Source organism: Parasteatoda tepidariorum, chromosome 1 (assembly GCF_982258835.1).
Source record: "Parasteatoda tepidariorum strain Cologne lab strain chromosome 1, Ptep-v5.0, whole genome shotgun sequence".
Taxonomy (NCBI): domain Eukaryota; kingdom Metazoa; phylum Arthropoda; class Arachnida; order Araneae; family Theridiidae; genus Parasteatoda; species Parasteatoda tepidariorum.
The window spans coordinates 51,944,126-51,964,630 of NC_141755.1; the positions used below are offsets into that span (position 1 = coordinate 51,944,126).

At 30.3% G+C, this 20,505-nt stretch overlaps 1 protein-coding gene and 1 long non-coding RNA gene across 4 annotated transcripts in view; one reads left to right on the forward strand and one right to left on the reverse strand.

The window, feature by feature from the left end:
• Positions 1–828: 828 nt before the first annotated feature.
• On the reverse strand, positions 829–20,373 carry LOC107450584 (uncharacterized). Its single transcript, XM_087163806.1, has 5 exons — positions 20,085–20,373; positions 15,226–15,325; positions 11,465–11,677; positions 6,603–6,710; positions 829–1,194 (listed from the first exon to the last, which is right to left on the reverse strand). Exons 2-5 carry the CDS (start codon positions 15,275–15,277, stop codon positions 983–985), a joined length of 585 nt encoding a protein of 194 aa, XP_087019932.1. The 5' UTR covers positions 15,278–15,325; positions 20,085–20,373; the 3' UTR covers positions 829–982.
• LOC110282530 (uncharacterized) overlaps positions 1,192–20,505 on the forward strand; it is a 52,574-nt gene continuing 33,260 nt past the window's right edge. For 2 of the 3 annotated variants that reach the window (XR_015433702.1, XR_015433701.1), the window contains exon 1: positions 1,192–1,399. This is a non-coding gene — a long non-coding RNA (uncharacterized LOC110282530). The other variant, XR_015433704.1, reaches the window with a different exon arrangement.

Consider the following 20,505-nt stretch of genomic DNA (forward strand, 5'->3'; position numbering starts at 1 on the left):
CCCCGAGGATCAGAATTTTTTTTAAAAATTGAGTTGGGTAATTTTATGATTTTATTCATCCATTGATTAATCAGATCAATTAATTTTTAAGATTAGAAAGGTATATGAAGATTGAACGAATAAAACTTATTCATTCAACTCAGACAATTTATTTTTGCAAGTCCATCTTATAACGACTTATAATAAAGTTTCCAGTTGACTTTAGGTCTTATTTTATTTAATTTCATCACCGTCGTTAAACAGCCGACCCAATTTTGAGTTTAAGATTACCAATGTTCAACTCCGTAGCCTTGTAATTTTGAACTCGGTCTACCAGACAGGGCAAATCCTGGATCAAATATTGGGAGAAGTTTGCCTTCGTGGAAAACTTTTTTCATGGTACTAACCGGCATTTGCGTTACATGGAGAGAAAAACCACAAAAATCTCCCACTGCTTCTTCTGGCGACAAGGGGACTCTTACCCATGATCCGTCTACCACTGAGGATATTTTATTCCAGCACTGTGATTGGTGCGAACCGGGTGTGAAATTCGGATAGACCAGCCATCGCTGAGATTCGAATGAGGGTCATTGGGAGGCGAGCATCATTGGGAGGCGAGTTATCAACATGGGTCCTGTCCATTATTGCAACTGCCCGATGTTCAAAACTCAGATCTCATGTTTTTTCCTCTTATTCTCTGCAAGTAGAATACAACGACCAATATCCAAATTTTTATCTGAAATGAAAATAAGAACAGTTAAAATAATTAGGGGACCCTATATTTAAGTCACTTACCTTATATTAAGGATGGTGATAACAAAACGGTTGATATAAAAAGTCAAAAGAAAATGACTAATGACTAGAAATTTATTTAAAATATTGAAAACTACAATCAATTTCTATAAAAGTGAACATTCTTTTTTATCAGAAAAAAAGTTGTTTTTCATATCTTTCAAAACTTGTATCATAAAAAAATGTAGTAGTTTGATGCTTTGCAAGCAATTTATTTGAGATAGTGAAGAGGATGAGGTTGTGGACGAAAATATTGCTGTTGCTCTCTCAGAGTTGTATTCTCGTTGAAATCCGCATATTGAAAGCAACACCTTGGACTGCAAAACATGTTCTGTTTCCCACATCGACATTCCATGCAAAAACTGCTCGCTACTCCCATCAAATCCCCAGTTTTGTATGGTACTCCAAGAACATTACAATCACCTGGAATTAAAAAAAATGAACTGTAGTTTAAAATAATATTCTATTATCATTATTATTCGTTACTGTTTCACTCGTCAAAATATTACTAAGTTTTTATGATCCTGCTTTTGTGTGTATGAAAATGGAATCTTGTACTTGAAAGTTACAAACTATCTGACTAGCTACAGCACTCAAATCTCGTATGGAGCTATGCACAATTAACAACGTAAGTTTCAATTGTTCCTTAACCACTACAAGCAGAATTTTCGACATATGAAATTGATATCATGATTACCCTCAGGCCAAACTTCCAACCACTTTTCGACTAGCTAGAGCACCCAGATTTTAACTGGAGTTCTATGCTGGATGACATCGCGAGTTTCAACCCTTTCCCGATGATCACCAAGAGCATAATTTATCGATACATTATCGCAAAAAGGAACTTATTGTTAATCAAAATTTTGAAAAAGTTAATTTGGGAACTCCCCCTTCAAATAACGTTCAAATCGTTTGCTCTAAGAAATTAATATTCTGAGAAAACAAAGGTAAGCAAAATCTTTATTAATTGCTTTTTTGCAATAAGAATAATAATAATAGTGATAGTAAATATAAAATAATAGTAATAGTTAATATAGAAATTGTTGCAAACAATAGATGACTTATTCGCTATCTGAATTTATTTTTATTGTTAGACACTTTAATATATTTTGCTCTTTGTAGAATGAACATGAAGGTAAAATAATTATTGAATATAGTAAAACTAATGTTTCAATCTACCACGAACAATATTTCTATCGAAAATATTATTTAAGATAATCTTTTTAATCGAAGTTCAGCGATATTACTTCAAGGCGTTTTGGTGCCCTAATGTTTGCTGTTTAACTTTTGTTTATGTTCTCTTAGTATTAAGTTAAGTTTGTTTTTAATTCAAACCAAGTATTAATAATTTGGTATAGATTAATAATCCTTTTGTGGGATTTTCGATTGTATTTGTGCAAGAAACAAATTGTGATATAATGATCGGGAGTGTGGGATGAGCAAAGGTTTCGACGAAATACCTTGAATGTTTATTATTATTTTAAGGTTCAATGTGTTTATTATTCTATTTTTTTTTTCTTGATATTCCTGCTTAAGCGACGTTAAATAGCCTTGTGTGTACATATTGCTATGTTTTTATGAAATTTGTAGGTAATAAGCTTGTTGCTTTCGGGCATGGGATTCGGATGGGTCCAATTTTTGAGGGGGACGAAACTAAGTTACACAGTCAGGATAGTTTTCTAAATTTCACACATAAGAAGAAAAAAGAACTTAAAAGCGTGCGATATACCTTCAAAAATATTATTTATAAATTTCTTGCTTTAAACTTTAACACGTTCACGCCGGGGTGACCCACCGGTGGGTCACGCTAGATTGTCTCATCTTGGCAGCACACCGGAGTAAAAACTGGTAACAAATAAATTTAATTTTTTTGTTTTTTTTCGGGAATAATAAAAATTCATAACTACCAATTGTTTTTAACGGATGCAATTTTCATATTGAATTGCTTCTTTGCCGTGATAAATTTCCTTACAGTGAATTGTTATTGTTAAGAATATTATCTAATATTGAAATAGTTCTTCTACCAGTATTTTCTCTTTTCCCGTACCAGTATTTTCACTTTTCCCGGCATGAACGTGTTAAGGAATTTAAATCGATGATAATTTGCGAATTTTTTTTTTCTCATCTGAAATATTGAGTGGTCTTTTAAGAGAATTCTAACAATTAAGGAGGACACATACCGACTGTCCTTTTCCCGCCAACGACCCATAAGATAACATTTGATAAAGATTTGCAGTTTTTTTTCTTAAATTATGAAATGCATGTTTTGTGTTGTTAAAATATCACTGCAATACGATTTTCGATTATTAACGAGGTTTCGGCATGTGGCGAAAACAGTGCCATTAAAAGTGCGCCAAATGTGGTTCCCAAGAAAGAAAAAAAAATCTCTAGACATAGGATGCGGGCGCATAACAAAACAACTTCAGTAACTTAAATTACAGTTTTGTGTAATAAGAATGCATATTAGAGTGAACATAGAATTTTTTTCCAAAGAAAAAATACAAAATCGTTTTTTTCTTTTAAATATATTTTAATTTATATAGTTCATTTGTTATTACTCATGATAGTTCCTAAAATCAAAATTATTTTTAAGACCCATTATTTTTCTTGCAAATATATGAAGTGTAAAGTTAAATACTTCTTTATTTTACTTTAAGTGTCTTGCATGCTTTTTATGCTGTTATTAAGCACTTCAATTATTAGCAATCGAAATTTTTTCTGTAATCTTTGTAAAATTGCATGCTTTTTTTTCATATTAGGAATGTTTAAATACAACAATAGTAATTTAATTTCCTACGTAAGAGTTTCCACACATTCGTTAAGTTTATTTTTTTTTATAACCTTCGTTGAACAACCGACCCAATTCTGAGTTTATAACAATGATTCCGTAGCCGTGTAATTTCGAACTCAACCCAGAAGACAAGGGAACTCCTGGATCAAGCATCTTGGGACAAACTGACCTTCGTGGAGGACTTTTGAATTTTCGTTATTTTATTTTTATTTTATAATCGGCGTTGAACAGTTGACCTAATTTCAATATTACAGTTCAACTTCATAGCCCTATAATTTTCAATCCAACCTAGAAGACAAAGGAACGCCTGGATCAAGCATTGGTACAAACTAGCCTTTGTGCAAGTCTTTTTGATGGAATAACCAGCATATGCGTTACAGGAAGGGGATAGAAGATTGCGTAGTTATAATATAATCGTTATAATATAGTTTATAATATAGTTTAAATATAGCTTAAATATAATCTCCTCACTTTGAAAAAAAAATTAATTTAAGGAATACAGATTGTGGGACTTAATAAGAAGTTATAAAAGAAAAATAATTTTAAACTTTAACTATATATAACTATAACCTCGTATCATACAACATTTTATAATCTGAAAAATTTTGACGATTTGAATTTTATGATTTACATATAGAAATATCTAATAACTCACTTTTTTTTATTAATATATCTACTCATATCTTCTATTACCTTTGACATCAATACAAGCGCAAACTCAAAAAATAAAGATCTCGAACGAGATAAATTTTTCTACAACGCGTAAAAAGTCAATATTTAAAGCAAAAATTTTTTTAAAAAAATCAAGCACTTGAATTTCAATAACTCTTGAAAAAAATGAAATTTCGAAATAACCCAATCCAGAATACAGGGGAACTCCAGGATCAAGTATTGGGAGAAGTTTGCTTTCGTGGAAACGTTTTTGATGGAACCCACCTATGGTTAGCCTGACTTTTTTCCTTCAACCCTGTGGTCGATGCGAGACGGGGGCAGAGTTCGTATCAACCACCAGATGCTGGGATTCAAACGTGGGTCACCTCAGAGGCAAACGCTCTATCCCCTGAGCCACCGCGGCTCTTGAAGTTTTTGTTTTTTATATCCGGTTTATAACAACGGCCCTAATTCTGAGTTTATGACTACCAATGTTCAACTCCGTATCCTTGTAGTTTTGAACCCAATCCAGAAAACAAGGGAAGTCTTGGATCAAGCATTAGGGCAAAGTAGCCTTCGTTGAGAATTTGATGGAACTAACCTGCATTTGCGTTACATGGAAAGAAAAACCACGAAAACCTTCCACAGTTAGTACATCGGCAAGGGCGAAGTTTCTGATGGTAAAATATAGGATTAAAGTTTGATATTTGTCTTATTAGAATGTAAATTTTTTTAAACCTGATGATGATTTCTTTCTGAAACCGCCCCCTAGTTTTCAAAAAAGTGGTACATTGTTAAAAAGAATACGAATATCATACAATCACTAAATCACTATACATTTTTATTACTCTTAATTTTTTCCCCTTTTGTGCTCCATTAAAAATACTTAAATCTTTTTTGAAAACGTCAACATAAAGAATAATGAAGCATATAATTTTTAATCTCTCTTATATGATTTGAATTCCCAGATTTTTTTTTCCTTCCAAATAAGTAGGTCAGAAAACTCTCTATGATGGTTGTTTTAATCAGTAGACAATAAACATTCATTATAAATGAAAATTTGGAATGTTGAAGTTTTAATGTTTAAGTAATTATTATTTTTTATTGTTTAAGTAATAATTTTAAGTTTTATGTTTAATTCTATGCATCGCCCTTAGAATAAGATAGATATTAAAAATAAGACTTCATAATAGAAAAATAGTATCACCTTTCTAGCACTTATTTTATGTCAAACATAATTTGAATTTTGATCCATTTTAACACGATAAAAAAAGCTTGTTCGAGTAGCGTCTTGGAAGCGAGAATTGCCAGTTTTCAGTGTAGAGTACTCCAACATCTATGGACAAAATTTGACCGCGTTCAAGTCCTCTTCCAATTCAGGTTCTCTACGACTGGCTAAAATGCTCAAATAACTGGAGGAGGTTTCGAAGGCTTTGTAGTCTCAGAAAATGAAACTTTTTGCGAATAATATGCTATTTTTTAAATTGTGTTTTTTTTAACACAATTAAATTGTGTTTAACGTGAGTTTTAAACAGTTACTTATGACTGTTAGGCTAAGTTTAGCCTATGTTTAGCCAGTGCTCTTTATGTTTATTCTGAACATGGAGCAAAACGTCAATATGGAGAAAAGCTATCATAGTTTTGTGAAAATGAAAAGCGTTTGCAGTCCAATTTTTTTTTATATTTAAAAACTTACTCCAATAATGCATTATCGAGGCTCATGAAAATTTGCAAAAAATGGGAATAATGCTTTAGTTTTCATAATTTTGATTTAGGTAGAAAAATATCGCCGAATTGGCGATTTTTTAAAAAAAGTTTCATAACTTTTTACATTTTCTAGTTATTTGTCCATTCTAAATTAAAAAAATTTCTCTACTTGGATTTATCTGTGGATAATTGTATATCTTGTAAGTTTATAAAATTTGTCTTTTTTGGAATTATATGCAAAAAATATTAAATTCGCTTATTCAGAAATCCGGTGAAATCCGCAAAAATTGAAATTAATATTAAGAAGTCCAAAATTCTGACCGCTATGGTATGTTTATTCTAAGAAAACAAATATAATTACAATTTCAAAAAAATATTGTCTAAGAAGCTGTATTTTTCGACCGCAGTAATAATATAGAGAAGGAAAAAAAATGAAGATTTAAAAGTTTTTGTGGCTGCAACGAAACTAAAATTGCTTAACCAGTTATAGATAATTATTATAATATAGATAGTTTTTATCAGTTTGTGCTGAAAAAATTACTCTTTACTAGGCCAGAGAATACCAGCATTGTGGAAGTCTCTTTGGAATTATGCAGTCTCTCCTCAAAAAAAAATATATGTATGTATATATATAAATAAATAAAAAATCATTCTGATTCAGAATTTAAAAAAAAATTCTCACCTAGAGACCTTTTTCTTTTATTCGATTGCTTTAAAAGCTTGTCAGGATGTGAAGAAAAATTTTCAGCGCTTCTTCGTTCCCTTGTATGCTTCAGATGTTCAGGTATTGCTGTAAAATAATTATAATTATAAACAGACATCGAAAAGTATAATAACGTAAATGTAGCGTGACTAAGACTGGGCGATATTAGAAATTATATATCGTGATATATCGTCAGTTTTGAATCGCGATATAGCGATGTATCGCGATATAGTATTTTTGAATTTCATTTACTTTAAGGCACAGAAAGTCAGATTTCTATCAAGACTTCATACGCATATTGATTTAAATCAATTTATAAATTTGAAAATATATATGTTTTGCTAAAGAAAGATATTAAATAAATTGACTAAGATGTACAAATCCTACTTAAAATATTTATTGAAAAAATGTGTGTAGATACAGAATGAAATATTTGCACTTCTTTATCGTTTATAAGGTATAAGCAGTCTTAATTTAAGTTAACCCCTAAAACAGCCTTAATGAAAAAAAATATTGTTATTAAACAAAATCTGATTTTAAAATTTCAAAAGATATTTTAATTAAAATAAAAGTTAGATTGACTAAAAGCCGAAGTTTAAAATTAAAAATGTTCGAATTTTGAACTAAAAAGTAAACATAAGAATTGTAATAATTTCTTAAAATTTTCGTTCTCTGAAAGGTTTCTCAGTTTAAAAATAAAAAGGGAATTTTATAAAGATATCTAGCTGAAATTATTGAAAGAAAATTTAAAAAATTAAAAAAAAAGTTTGTTAAGAAATTCATTATACACTTAAAACAAAGTGTTAAAAATATTTTTTTTTTAAAAAAAGAAACATTTTTTAACAAATCAATATTTGCTTGTACTATTATGCGTAAATAATTACAGAATTATTAAGTTCGATCGTAATGTTCAAATTCTTAATGAAGAAGTAAACACAAGTTTTGTTATATTTTCTAAAAATGATCACGCAAATAAAAAAAGATTTCTTAGTTTAAAAATAAAAAAATAAATAAAAGTGAAATTTATCAATATATTTACCTAACAGCATAGGAACAAAATTTAAAAAATAAGTTCGTTAAAAAATTATTTGTATGCTTAAAACAAAGAGCTAAATAAATTTTAGAAAAAAAATGCTTCTTAAACACTATTTTTATTATTATTTCATATAAATAATTAAATTAAATTAAATAATGAACGAACGAAAAACAAAGTAAGGCAAAGTTTCTTAATTAAATTTTTAAAAATAAAAACAAAAGAATTGTGATATTCGGTAATATATTTAGCTAATTAACTAATAATATAAAACGAAAATTTAAAAAAAATAATGATTTTACTCTCTAATAAAACGAAGTAGTAATTGATAAAAAAAAAAAAAAAAGAAATGAATAAATTTCGCAAGCTTTTCAAATTCTTTTGAACAAATAAAGTTTATTGACTTATGTCCAAAAAATAAGTTTTGTTTTAACTTTATTTCTAAAAATAAAAACAACTCAAGACTTATAAATTTAAAATCAGTAATAGAAGCCCATTAAATTATTAGAAGTTTTATCCGAAAGGTTTTTAATAAATTAAAAGAAAGTAAAAAAATAACCTAACAAATTTATTTACTTTGTAATTTAATTCCTTATGGGTGCCTTAAATTAGATTTCCGATAATTTTCACATTTAAAAATATAAAAAAAGTTTTGTCCGAAAATAAATAAAAAACTTACCTAATTAATGAAGAAACTTTTCTTTATAAATTCTTTTCAATAATAGATTGCGTTCAGAACAAGGTTACGACGGCGATCACGAAGTTAATCCCATTGAAAATAATCTACAAGAAACGATTTCAAATCGCGAAGGTGCGAAAACGAACATGTGATATAACGATATAAGGTCTCAAAAGTGATTCTGATTCTACCGCTCATCAGTCAAGGCCGTCTCAACATAACGAAACAATATCGTCTTCCACAGCGCGAGTTGGCATCGGAACGTAAGAGAAAGTCCTTGCGTGTATCGCTATATCGTTATATCGTCTTCTTCACCCGACGGCTTAAATCAGATTTCTGATGCATCGCTTGGAATGAAAGTTGCTGTATCGGTTTGCCGATATAGGCGTTAAATCGATATGTCGCGATATATCGATTTATAGCCCAGTCCTAAGCGTGACTTTATGAGGTATTCGGCTACAGAACCATTTTTCTGGTAATTAATTTTTTAATAAGTTTTTATTTTTAAATCCTATATTTAATACTTGTTCTGACGAAAAGTTTGTAATGGTTTAAATTAATAATAATAAAAAAAACGTGAGCAATTACAAAACTGCAACTTTTTACTAACGGATGCACCAATTGATCATTAACATTCAAATGACAACGTTTGTCTACTCAACGCAATCTTTATACAAGTCCAAGAGCGAAGAATGTGACATGACGCATCTTAGACTTGACTGTGTTGGCCATGGAGACTATAGTATCATCATATAGTACCATCCTTCAACATCCATGGTGTTGGCCTACCAAAATTCGAATAAGTTACAGCTTAAATAATAGTCCTACGAGGAAGATAGAGCTGCATTTATTTATTTTACCCCTGATGGGAACGAAGCTTGGTAGACAATTTACAGAAACTACGATAAGCTAAAGAGGCTTAGCATTAGCATTTCACGTGTCATATCGCACGTTTAAGAACGTAATGTTCTGAGTTGGCCCCTCAAAGCCGTGATGTATTCCTCAAATTGTGCCTGCTCTGTTATTTCAGTTAATGGCAAGTAAAAGTTTTTACCTGTTTTGAAGAAAAATAACTACTGGTTTATGGTAAGGCCTTAATAAGAGCCAGACCGACCCTGCGATTGCACGTAGAGAATTTTACAATGACTTAAATTTGAAAATATAGGTATAATATGATTATTAGAGAGATTTAGCGTAGCATCTAACGCATTCATGTACGTATGATATAGGCAAACTCTGTAAAAAAATGAGGTTGTTTTGTTGTAACTGCACTGCGCAGATCATTCATACGCGAACGTGCCATATCGTACCCCATGTGCGTAGAAATATCGGTACAATTTGTCGATCATGAATATGAAGGAATTCAAATAACAACTCGCTGACAACTTCTTCCGTTTATATTTAATTATTAACTTTTGCCGCATGAAATCAGTAGAATGTCGAATTAATTATTAACTCTTGCCGTAAAAGTATGAAAGTCATTACAGCCTTTAAGTAAAAGCCAAATCCAAATACAGAAAAAAAACTTTATTATAAAGTTTAAATTTGAACTTGATAACTAAATACAGGTTATCACACACATGCGCCACAGCCCGTTTATATGGCAACATGGAGAATTTGTGACCCGACAGATTTAACGTGCACCAGTCGCCATTTACTACACGGGGAGTAGGTGGGGATAGACCTTTACAACTTGGCCCAAACGTCCTATCTTTCAGGTTATCCCGGCTTTCTATTTAGGGTAGAGATACATATTTTTGTTAAAAAATCCGACGCCACTTAATTTTTTTACCACTTAAAACAAGTATATACACTGATGGAAAAATATCCCAACACCAAGAAAAAATTATTGTTGAATAATGAAATTTCTGGTAACATATTTAATTGATTAAAGTTTCAAGATCACAGGTTATTGTAATTAAGAGAAAGACGATGTCAAATGTGAAATACTGGTACATTAATAACCACCAGCCCGGTGTAATCACCAGAATTTTGAATGCAATCATACAAACGGGCATGAATTGTGTAATACAGATGCCGTGTGTCATGTTGTGGAATGGAGTGCCATGCTTGTTGCACTTGATCAGTCAATGCGAGGATAGCTAATGCTCGTTGTGGATGACCTAGTTGTCGTTCAATATTGTTCCATACGTGCTCGATAAGTGAAAGATCTGGTGATCTAGCAGGTCAAGACAACATGTCGATATTTTGTAGAGCATGTTGGGTTACAACAGCGGTGTGAGGGCGAGCGTTATCCTGTTGGAAAATATTCTCTTGAATGCTGCTCATGAATGACAAGAAACGGGTTGAATCACCAAGTAAATTTGCAGTCAAGATGAGTGGAATAACAACGAGAGCGCTTCTGCTGTCATAGGAAATTGCTTCCCAGACCATAACTCCAGTTGTAGGTCCAGCGTGTCTAGGTCAGAATCAGGTCGGTAGTAGATGCTCTCCTGGTCTTCTTCCAACCAATATACGGCTATCACTGGCGCCAAGGCAGATCCAACTTTCTTCAGTGAGTTATAATTCGACATCATTCACGTCTTAAACGGCAGTGATTTAAAGTGGAATGCCAGCTACAGGGAGCTTAGATCGAAGCTGTATTTGAAGTAGCCGATTTGTAACACTTCTTAGTGTCGCTGCAGGTCTAATTGCAGCTAGAATTTCTAAAGCAAACGCAGTACGGCGAACCACAATTATGTGCCGTATCTTCCCTCTGAGTAGTGTTGCAGAAACCGGTCTTCTTGAAGCAGTACTTTCTCTTGACCACTGGTGCCAACAATCATGCACATTGGATACATTTATTTCCAGTCTTTCTGCAATATCACGGGGGAAAAAATCCACGTTCTCGCAGCCCTATTACACGATCGCGTTCAAAGTTAGTGAGGTGTTGATATTGGCTTCTCCGTTTTCTTAAACGCATTCTTCACTAACAGCAACTCACTATGTCAAAATTTAACGACAAATAACGCTTACGAACTGTAGAACACGCATTTAAAACCACCCTGATTTGCATGTTCACAGTGGTGCTACTAGCCTACCAAATTTAGTTTATCTAGCACAGCTCCTTCTTGGTGTTGGGATTTTTTTGTCGCCCATTCGATTATAAGTGTTTTGAATAATACTCACAGCATATATATAGTGTAGGATTACAGTAGTTGGAAACTGAAAATTCTGTGCACCCTTCCGGTGGAGGAGGACAGTTCATCCAAGAGCATTCAGCTTTTCCCAAATGGCACAAGCATATGTGACACACGTGGTTTCGAGGAATGCGTTCACCGCTTCTGAATGGACGGCCATCAATGATGCAATAATCATTACCCCCTGCAGTATGCTTTATTTCTATAACAAAACATTTAGATGGATAATAATATGGGTCCAATCATTATTCATTTAACTGTTTATAAGACCATGGGAAATAAACTTCTCACCAATTTCATTAATTTTTTAATGTTGATACTATGGGAAGCTTCCTTCCCACCTATAGTTTGTGCATCTATTTTAGGGCAATATTGTGAAATTTGGTTGCAGGTCAGACGCCAGTTGAAATATTTTTAACAGTGACAACTTTTTTTCCCCTTCAAAAACTGAAATTTTTAAACTATTAAATAAACGGTTGTTTCTCTTCATTAACGAATCTACATCTCAAAAATATTTAAACATTACATATTACAGAAAAAATCAGCTCTATTAAGGGTTAGTAGTCCCAGTTAAATCAAAATTTTTTAAAATCTATCACTTCTAATAAAAAAAAACTAATTTCAGTTTTAATATTTTTTATTTTTCTGATATTACATCAATTTAATAAAAAATAGTAATTTTTTTGTTAAAAATACTCATGTTAATAGAATGCAAATTTTGTATAAATCAAAAGTAAAACAATTTTGATTATCATTAAATAAAATAATAAATAATTATTAATTCTATTTCAAAGAAATCGTTTTTGAATTAACCGAATTTACAGTTGTGAGTAAAAAAGTTTTTGTGCACTCCAAATTAAATAATAATAATAATAATAATAATAATAATGCATTAAATGAATAAAATGTTCCAAAAAATATCTTAGCGTTTTTAGATTGAGTATTATGATTATTCTCCTCCTAAAAGTATCATTATTTATCTCGTATAGATATCCATGTGATTAAGAATTTAAAAAAAAAAATTGGCATTGTAGCGCTGCTACTACTACAATTATTCAATTCTAATTCACTAGTATTATAAAACACTAGGAGGCTTCGCCCCCTGCTCGCTGGCGCTCACCAACCCCCGGAACTGCTTTCACAGTTCATTTCGGATTGCTTCGCAATCCAATGCTCGCTTTGCTCGCTCATTGGATACGTTCTTAACGTCTAGTTTTTGTATACTTACTGAAGTTCGAAAACTTTTCACTGTAGAAAATTCTAAACCTGTACATCTCAATATCAATTTGAAATTGCAAACAGTTCACATATTTTTCTTAATCACACTATTCCAAATTTCAGTTGTTGAGAAAAGAAACTGTTGTTAAGTTTTGTTTTAAAGTCTTTCCCACCAGAGGGCTAAAGCCATGTGTTGTAAAACAATATGAAATAGTAGTCTGCCACTGAGCGCCGGATGTAAAGCATTGGCTTTGATGAAGATAATTTTGTATTTTTAATTCTCTGAAGGGCGCCACCTTAATAATATGGAATTTGTAAAATAAATGTATATATTTTTGATTGTTGATGAAGCCCATCATTTTGTGTTTTCATCAGTGTTCAGAAGCAGAACAACTATAAGTTTTTTATTTTATGACAAAAAAATAAAATGTATAAAAAACAAAGAAAAGAGTAAGAAAATGAGTATAGTCATAGAAAAAGTTAAAATTATAATATAGTATTTGTCAGTTAAAATAAAACTTTTTGTTTAAGTCATTGCTAACAATTCAAATTTCTCCGAGGCAATTCTAAAGTATAAATTAAGGTAGTATTGTTAAGTTCAAACACAATATTTTTAGTTTTGATGTTAACAATACAATTCAATTTTTCACAAAAACGATTGTTTCCATTGTTAAATTCAATGTCAACAATTCAAATTTTTCTGAGGCAACTCTTAATCTCTAAATATTATTTTTTTATGTACACATTTCTAAATGTCAGTATTCAACCACAAAACAACTTAAAGTCCTCAAATTTAGCATGAAGTTGTAAAATATAATGAAAGAGGGTCATAGCAATAATAAAAGTAAAAGTAAAGTTAGTACTGTAAAATTAAAACAATATTTTTGATCAATGAGCCAAGTTCTTCAAGAAGCAGTTGTAGAAGTAGGTTTTCTATTTAAAACTTTTTATAGCATTTCTTTATGAACACAATTGTTAATTTGGGCATTTGGCGATACAACACTTTTTGAATTGAAGGATTTGTTACGTCAAGCACTCAGGTATTATAATTTTGATCTAGTTGCGCTTCTATGTCATTTTGATTTATGTTACTAAGTTAACTTTCACAAAATTCTATGGCTGGCAACAGCATTTTTATTTTTTAAGTTGTTTATTTTTATTTCTTTTAGAATTCGTTATTTTTTTAGCAAAATGTTTTTTAACATAACAGAATCCTTTGCCGACTGTTTTCTCTATGAATGAAGAAAATAAAGTAAATATTTAACTGTTGTGAAAAGAATTTTATTTAGTTGTACCAAGTACTTCAGCCAAAATTTGGGAGCCACGTAAGAGAATTATATATATTAGATCAGAAACACATCATTAAAAGGCAGAATGCTTTGGTGTTTTCAAAACAAAGCAAACGTTGCCACCGGCGGAAAAGAAATACAGCCAAAATTTGGGAGCCACGTAAGAGAATTATATATAATAGATGTTTACTAAACTCAATTTCTATCTGGACGTACCTTTAGATAGATAACGGTTGACATTGTCGGTAGCAGAGCACCACAGTCTAACCCAATTTCAAATTAATATTATTCAAGATAAAGATCAATGAGACAAAACTATCATCCATTCATGAGGAAATTGAATTGAAAGAGAAGATGGAGATGACATGGACATACTTTTCGTTTAAAGCAGGATAGCCCTGCTAATATCGCACTTACTTCAGCACCTGTTGGAAAATGTAATAGAGGAAGACTGGGATTTGATTGGAAAATATATGTGCACCAAGATCTTTGCAAAGAGCAAAGTAAAACTAAATAAGTGGGAAGAGGCAAGAAGACTGGCTCAGGACAAGTGTACCTTGATAAAGAGACTTGAGGCCCTATGTGCCGGCTGGTGCGAAGAGGATAGAGTTATTTAAAATGCTGCTAGTCGTAAGTAATTGTAAGAACTAGTTACTTAATAAAGCATGCGTTACTGATTACTATTACATCACGCTTTTTATTTCAAACTCAAAGGGGAAGAGAAAAAAGTTCGAATTTAGAAAATTTCAATGTAAGCACTAATGAAGGCGTATAATGAGCTGTTAAAAAAGAAGAGAGGATATGATGAACGCGCAAAATCGATAATGAATGTTATGTATAAGATTATAAATTCTTCTTATGTAGCTTCTAATAAAGTGGTGAAAAAAGACTTCTCATATTTATGAAAGATAGAAAAGTTTTTTCTTTCTTTCTTTTTTTCTTTTGGTGCATTGAATTTCGAATTAACCAAAAAATTTGGCAAACGTTCGAATTAGTCGTATCAATAAGATCAATAGTTCAAGTTACCCAGCACTACGAATTATCCATGTTCGAATTAAAAAGAATCGACTATTTTGTTACATCGCCTATATATTCATCCTTGAATTTTCTTCAACATAAGTCACGAATGTAAATAACAGCTATTACATCTATTATTTTAAAAATCTTAGCAATGCAGTTACTTTTAGGAGTTTTAAGAAAACATTTTCATCAAATCAGTTTAAAGATTAAAGATCAAGCTTACCTGCTAAGATGTATTTCAAGAAAACAACGAGCAGAATTAAAGACAATGACATACTATCTACGAAAGCTTAACCAAGTAGATACTATCGTTTAAAGACTCCCTAAAAATAGATATTACATTATAAACAAAATAAATAAATCAAGGATTAAATTTCCTGATAAGGTGTGTCCCTCTAACTCTTTTAAAGCCAACTTGACTTAGTGGAAGGTAACAGAAAGGCTTTGGCTATGGTGGTAAACTTAACGTAATCGGTATCGGTCATCGTTAAACTACTAGTGCTCGACTTCCGCGTCATCAGCTCAGCAAATGATCGAAATTGTAAAGGCCTGTCTTTGAATCATCTTTAGGGATGTCTCTTAAACTGTCGCCAATAGCCCATTATGCAGCTCTAGTGCGATGTTAATAAAGTGCTTCGATTATTCCACAAGAAAACTCGAAGCTTTATATGATAGTCAGTAGACTCAGTAGAGATTTATATGATAATAGCGATTAGTTTCAGTCTATAGTCTTTGGCACAATTGATTAAGAATCATTAAAAATGTGGGGCAATTAAAATCAGGGTTTGAAAAAACCCGGGGATTTTTGAAAAAACCCAACCCGCCTGGGTTTTATTGAAAAAACCCGGGGAAAATTGGATTTCATTTGAAAAAACCTGGGGAAAATTGGGTTTTTTCATTTAGTGCTCATAAATTTTACTGTGAAAATATTTTTATTTATTAAATAGTGTTGTATAAGTAAACACTAAAATTTCATCTGACTTTTACCTGTAATAAAATTAAACTGGAATAAATATTTAATGGTCTTCCATGTTTTTATAATACGATTAATAGAAAGTGAAATTAAAATTACGTTTAACTATAAAGAGTATCAGTTACATGTCTCTTTTTTCAAATATTTCGATAAATATATGCAATTTTAGATACATTTTAACTTTATAGTTTCAAAAAACAAATTAATCTTAAAATTATAAAAAAGCATATATAAAAAGTTACAGTTTATTTTTTTAAAATCAGAAAGTAAAACTTTAAATTTTTTTATTGTTGTTTAATGCATCACTTAATAGAAATTTTTTTTTGTTTGCTTTCAATATTTTTAAACATGATTAAAAGAAACAAAATAAATTGTATTAAAATGAAATCTTAAAAATAATATTTAAGAAATCTTAAAAGTAATATTTTAATTTTTAACTGTTTTTTTAATTGTGATAAACTTTCTCGAAATAGTTAAAAATTGTCAGCAGATGTTAAAAGTTAACTTAAAAAAAAGGTCCATTTTTTCCTTTATTATTATTATCATACAACAGATTCAGTGTCTACATTTCTCTCTTAGATGGTGAGACACTTTTACGAGCTTTGTAACTTTATCTATTCCTACCTAATCTATTTTACTCTGCACCAAACCGAAAGTTGAAAAGTGTCTTTCGATACAGACAGAGGATGCTGGTGCTGAGTTCAAAGAAAAAGAATTGACGGAAATTTTGTAGAAGCTAGGAATTTTATTTATTTATTTACTTATTTTTTTTTTGCCATAATTTTCCACTATTTTTTGATGAAAACTGTTAAATAACAGTCTCAAGCATCATTGATTTTGGAAAGTATTCAGGATCTGAAATTTTGAGTGCCATAACGCATGGCAGAAATTCTGGATGATGCTTAGAAAGACAGTTTTCTGCTAATTGGTCTTGTTCATCATTCAAAAATTGTTCCCTTGTTTCGGGATCCAGAATGCATATGCTAATAAATGAGGTGGCTGAACAGCCTGATTGAATCTTTTTACAAAATGTTTATGGGGTTCTAATTCATCACACGATAGTAAGTTAATTCATATTTCAACAGGTTCTGAAATTGAAATGTTTTCTGACTGAAGCTTTTCTAAAGCTTCGGAAACAATTGATATCTGTTTTTCCCAATTGATAGTTTATTGGTAAAGCCCAACATTATTTAATATTTTTGACATATTATTATTAGATTCATTTTGATGTTCAAGAACAATCTCTTCATGTTTATGGTAATTATTGGCAAACGGTTTTACGCGCTCACAATATGAATTCCACCTAGTATCATTTGGCCTAGTATCATCTAGCAGTTTTTTTCATTTGCCCATCCATGTGCTTGATGCACATTTCTAAAATATTTGTTAACTTCAACGATGTGTCCAATGATTAGGAGATACTTCTTTTTGAACCAAATTAAAAAAAAAAAAAACAATTTGTGAAAAAAACCACCAAGTGGGGTTTTTCAAAGTGGGCCCACTAGGGGAACCCTGGTTATATGTATTTTATATTAAGTTTAAATAACGCATTATCACTAATACATATTTGAATCTTCTTTATTGTTAAGTACGTTACGTTTCATAATTTTTTAACTCAAGAATTATAAAATATAAATGCAGTAATATAAAAGGAACAAGTTTATTAATATTTTTGTTTTCACACACATTTATTTACTACTATGTTTATTAAACATATGGATATTACCTATTATAAAATTATAATCTGTAAATATTTATAATCAGTAAAAACTAAAATTTCATCTGACTTGAGTTAAAGAAAAACTGAAATAAATATTTAATGGTCTTACATGTTTTTATAAAGAGATTAATAGAAAGTGAAATTAAAACTACGTATAATTATAAAGAGTATCAGTTACTTGTCTCATTTTTTTTCAAATAATTAACCCTAGGAAAATGATTTCATTTTTAGATAAATAATTTTAAAAAGTTCTCTTATAAGAAGCTTAAGCTTTTTTTTTTTAAAGCCAGAAAATAAAACTGTTTAAATTTGTTAATGTATCACTTGGTAAAAAAAGAAAAAAATTGTTTCTTTTCAATTTTTTTAAACATATGAATTAATAATAATAACCTGTTTATTAATATATAAAGCAACTATATTTGAAAAATTGATCTTTTCAGACTATATTATTTAAATTTTTATTTGATTTAATATCATTAAAATATTACTTTTTGAAAAACCCCGCTTGAAGTTTTCAATAATACCTACTATAAAATTATATGAAGATTCGAGTTTCTTTTACTTTACTAATGTTAAAAACTTAATCATATAAATCATACAATTTTATTTGACAAATTTTTGCTTCACAATAAATTATATAAAAGTAAATGCAAAACAATGAGTTTTAGTAAAAAAAACATTTTTTTTTGAAAAAACCCACTTATTGTTCCAAGTGGGTTTTTTCAAGGTGGGCCCACCCAATAAAACACGGGCGGGTTTCTTCAAAGTGGGCCCACTTGGCAAACCCTGATTAAAATGCTAGTCCATCGAAGATGAGGAATTAATAACCAACAATTTTTATTTCCTTCATATATTAACGTGACGGATATATTGACAATTAACAGAAGCGGCTGCATATTTTCTTGTCTTTCGTAATATTATTTTTTTTCCTGTCCAGGTGGGGAAAAAAATTTACTCCTTGTAAATATGTTATTGTATGTGTACATATACTTTCGTAACATGCATGTTTTGTACACATTGTGTTTTTTGTGTCTATTTGCAACACAAAATCAATAAAACTTTATTTAAGTGAGACACACCTAAGCCATACAGTTCACGGAATTAAATAAAGTAAAATAAAGTAACGAAACACTCCGAATAACTTCTAATCTAATGAACAGACCTTCATGCACGAGGACTAAATCTTTAAATCACAGAATCAGACATAAAAAGCATAATTTTTCTACAAAAGCATACGTTTTTTCGACGGATTTGGATCACTGACCATCAAAACATAACGGCCTTGTTATTAAGACCATATTTTCCGCAATGTGGGAAATTTAGTTCCAATAGTTTGGCCAGGAAAGCGATCGAAAGTTTGAACTTACATTTGGACTTTAATTTTTCGCCATAACTTAACGAACTTTTTGAGCGAATTGAAAAGATTATTTAATGCAGAAAATTATTTTCTGTAATTATTTATTATTTTCATTTTAATTTTTTTTAAAGATTAGTAAAAAAATATTTTGAATTCTAAAGTAAACGATTTTTTTCATTATTTCACAAAATATAGTTTTCTAAGGCAAAATACAAAATTTGAATGAAATCGGACGAGTAGTCTTTTCGAATTGAAAAAAAAAATCGCTTTTTTAAAATTAGATTTCTCTGAAATTTGACCTATCTCGTTTAAATGATGTTCTTTTAAATGGCCTATTAAAATGATTTAAAAATGTTTCGACTCTATAATTCAAAATACTTTTGACTATTATTAAAAAAAACAATAATTATTGTTTTCAATAATTCTGTATCTTTGGGTAAACAACAATTTTCGATTCACTTCAAAAGTTAGATATGGCGAAAAAGTTAAGTCCAAAATTAAGTTCAAACTTTCGACCGCTTCCTGACCAAAACTATTGGAACCAGATTTCTCAGATTGCGGCTACCCCACATTTTGAACAGAAATACAAATCAGTCGAAAAAAATATGGAATAAATCAAAAACAATTCTTAAATTTTTGAACAATTTACGAATTATATGAATAATTATATGACAATTTATTCCACATAAATGGAATAAATTGTTAGCAAAGAAGACTTTTTATATGCATCAATTGAATTTAAATCAATAGTTTAAAGTGAAGAAAAGAATACCATTTTTAAGGCAAACTAATTGATAGAGGTTCGTTTTAAAATCATTTTTTTCTATTTTCCTATTTCAACCATTTGTTTTGGAATATTTAGAATAATTATTACACATTTACTGGATAGCAAATTATTCTACAAAAGTTATTTATACTCATAATAAATTATTTCTTAACGTATTTCTTATTTAAAATATGAATGCGGAGTATTTTATACTTTAATTTTAGTTGTTAACAGATTTACAAGCAAAGATGATTTTTCTGACTTACCTAACGATATTTGTCCCTTGTAGCTCATGCAATCCACTAGTCGTCAAAAACAGTCAAAGGTAAAATTATATGTACATAAGAATTTCTGCAGCCTTGGGGCTCTTTTTCTTCCAGTTGGTGTTCCAAACATTTTCACACCAAAGTGACCTTGCTATCATTATAGCTTTTGTCACAATGGGCGACGGTAAAAAAAATAGACAAAAAAAGAACGGAAATATTTTCAAAATGATTATATTACGACCGTGAAATCAAGCAGCAACATACCATGGTAAAATATCATCTACAAATGTAACCGTTAAAACAAGAACTACTTCATTAATGTTAAATAATAGCCCGTTGTTTAGAAACAAATGCAATAATTTCCGTTTTATGCATTTGAACGAGTAAAGGCATACGCAATATTTATCTGAAAGTCACGTAA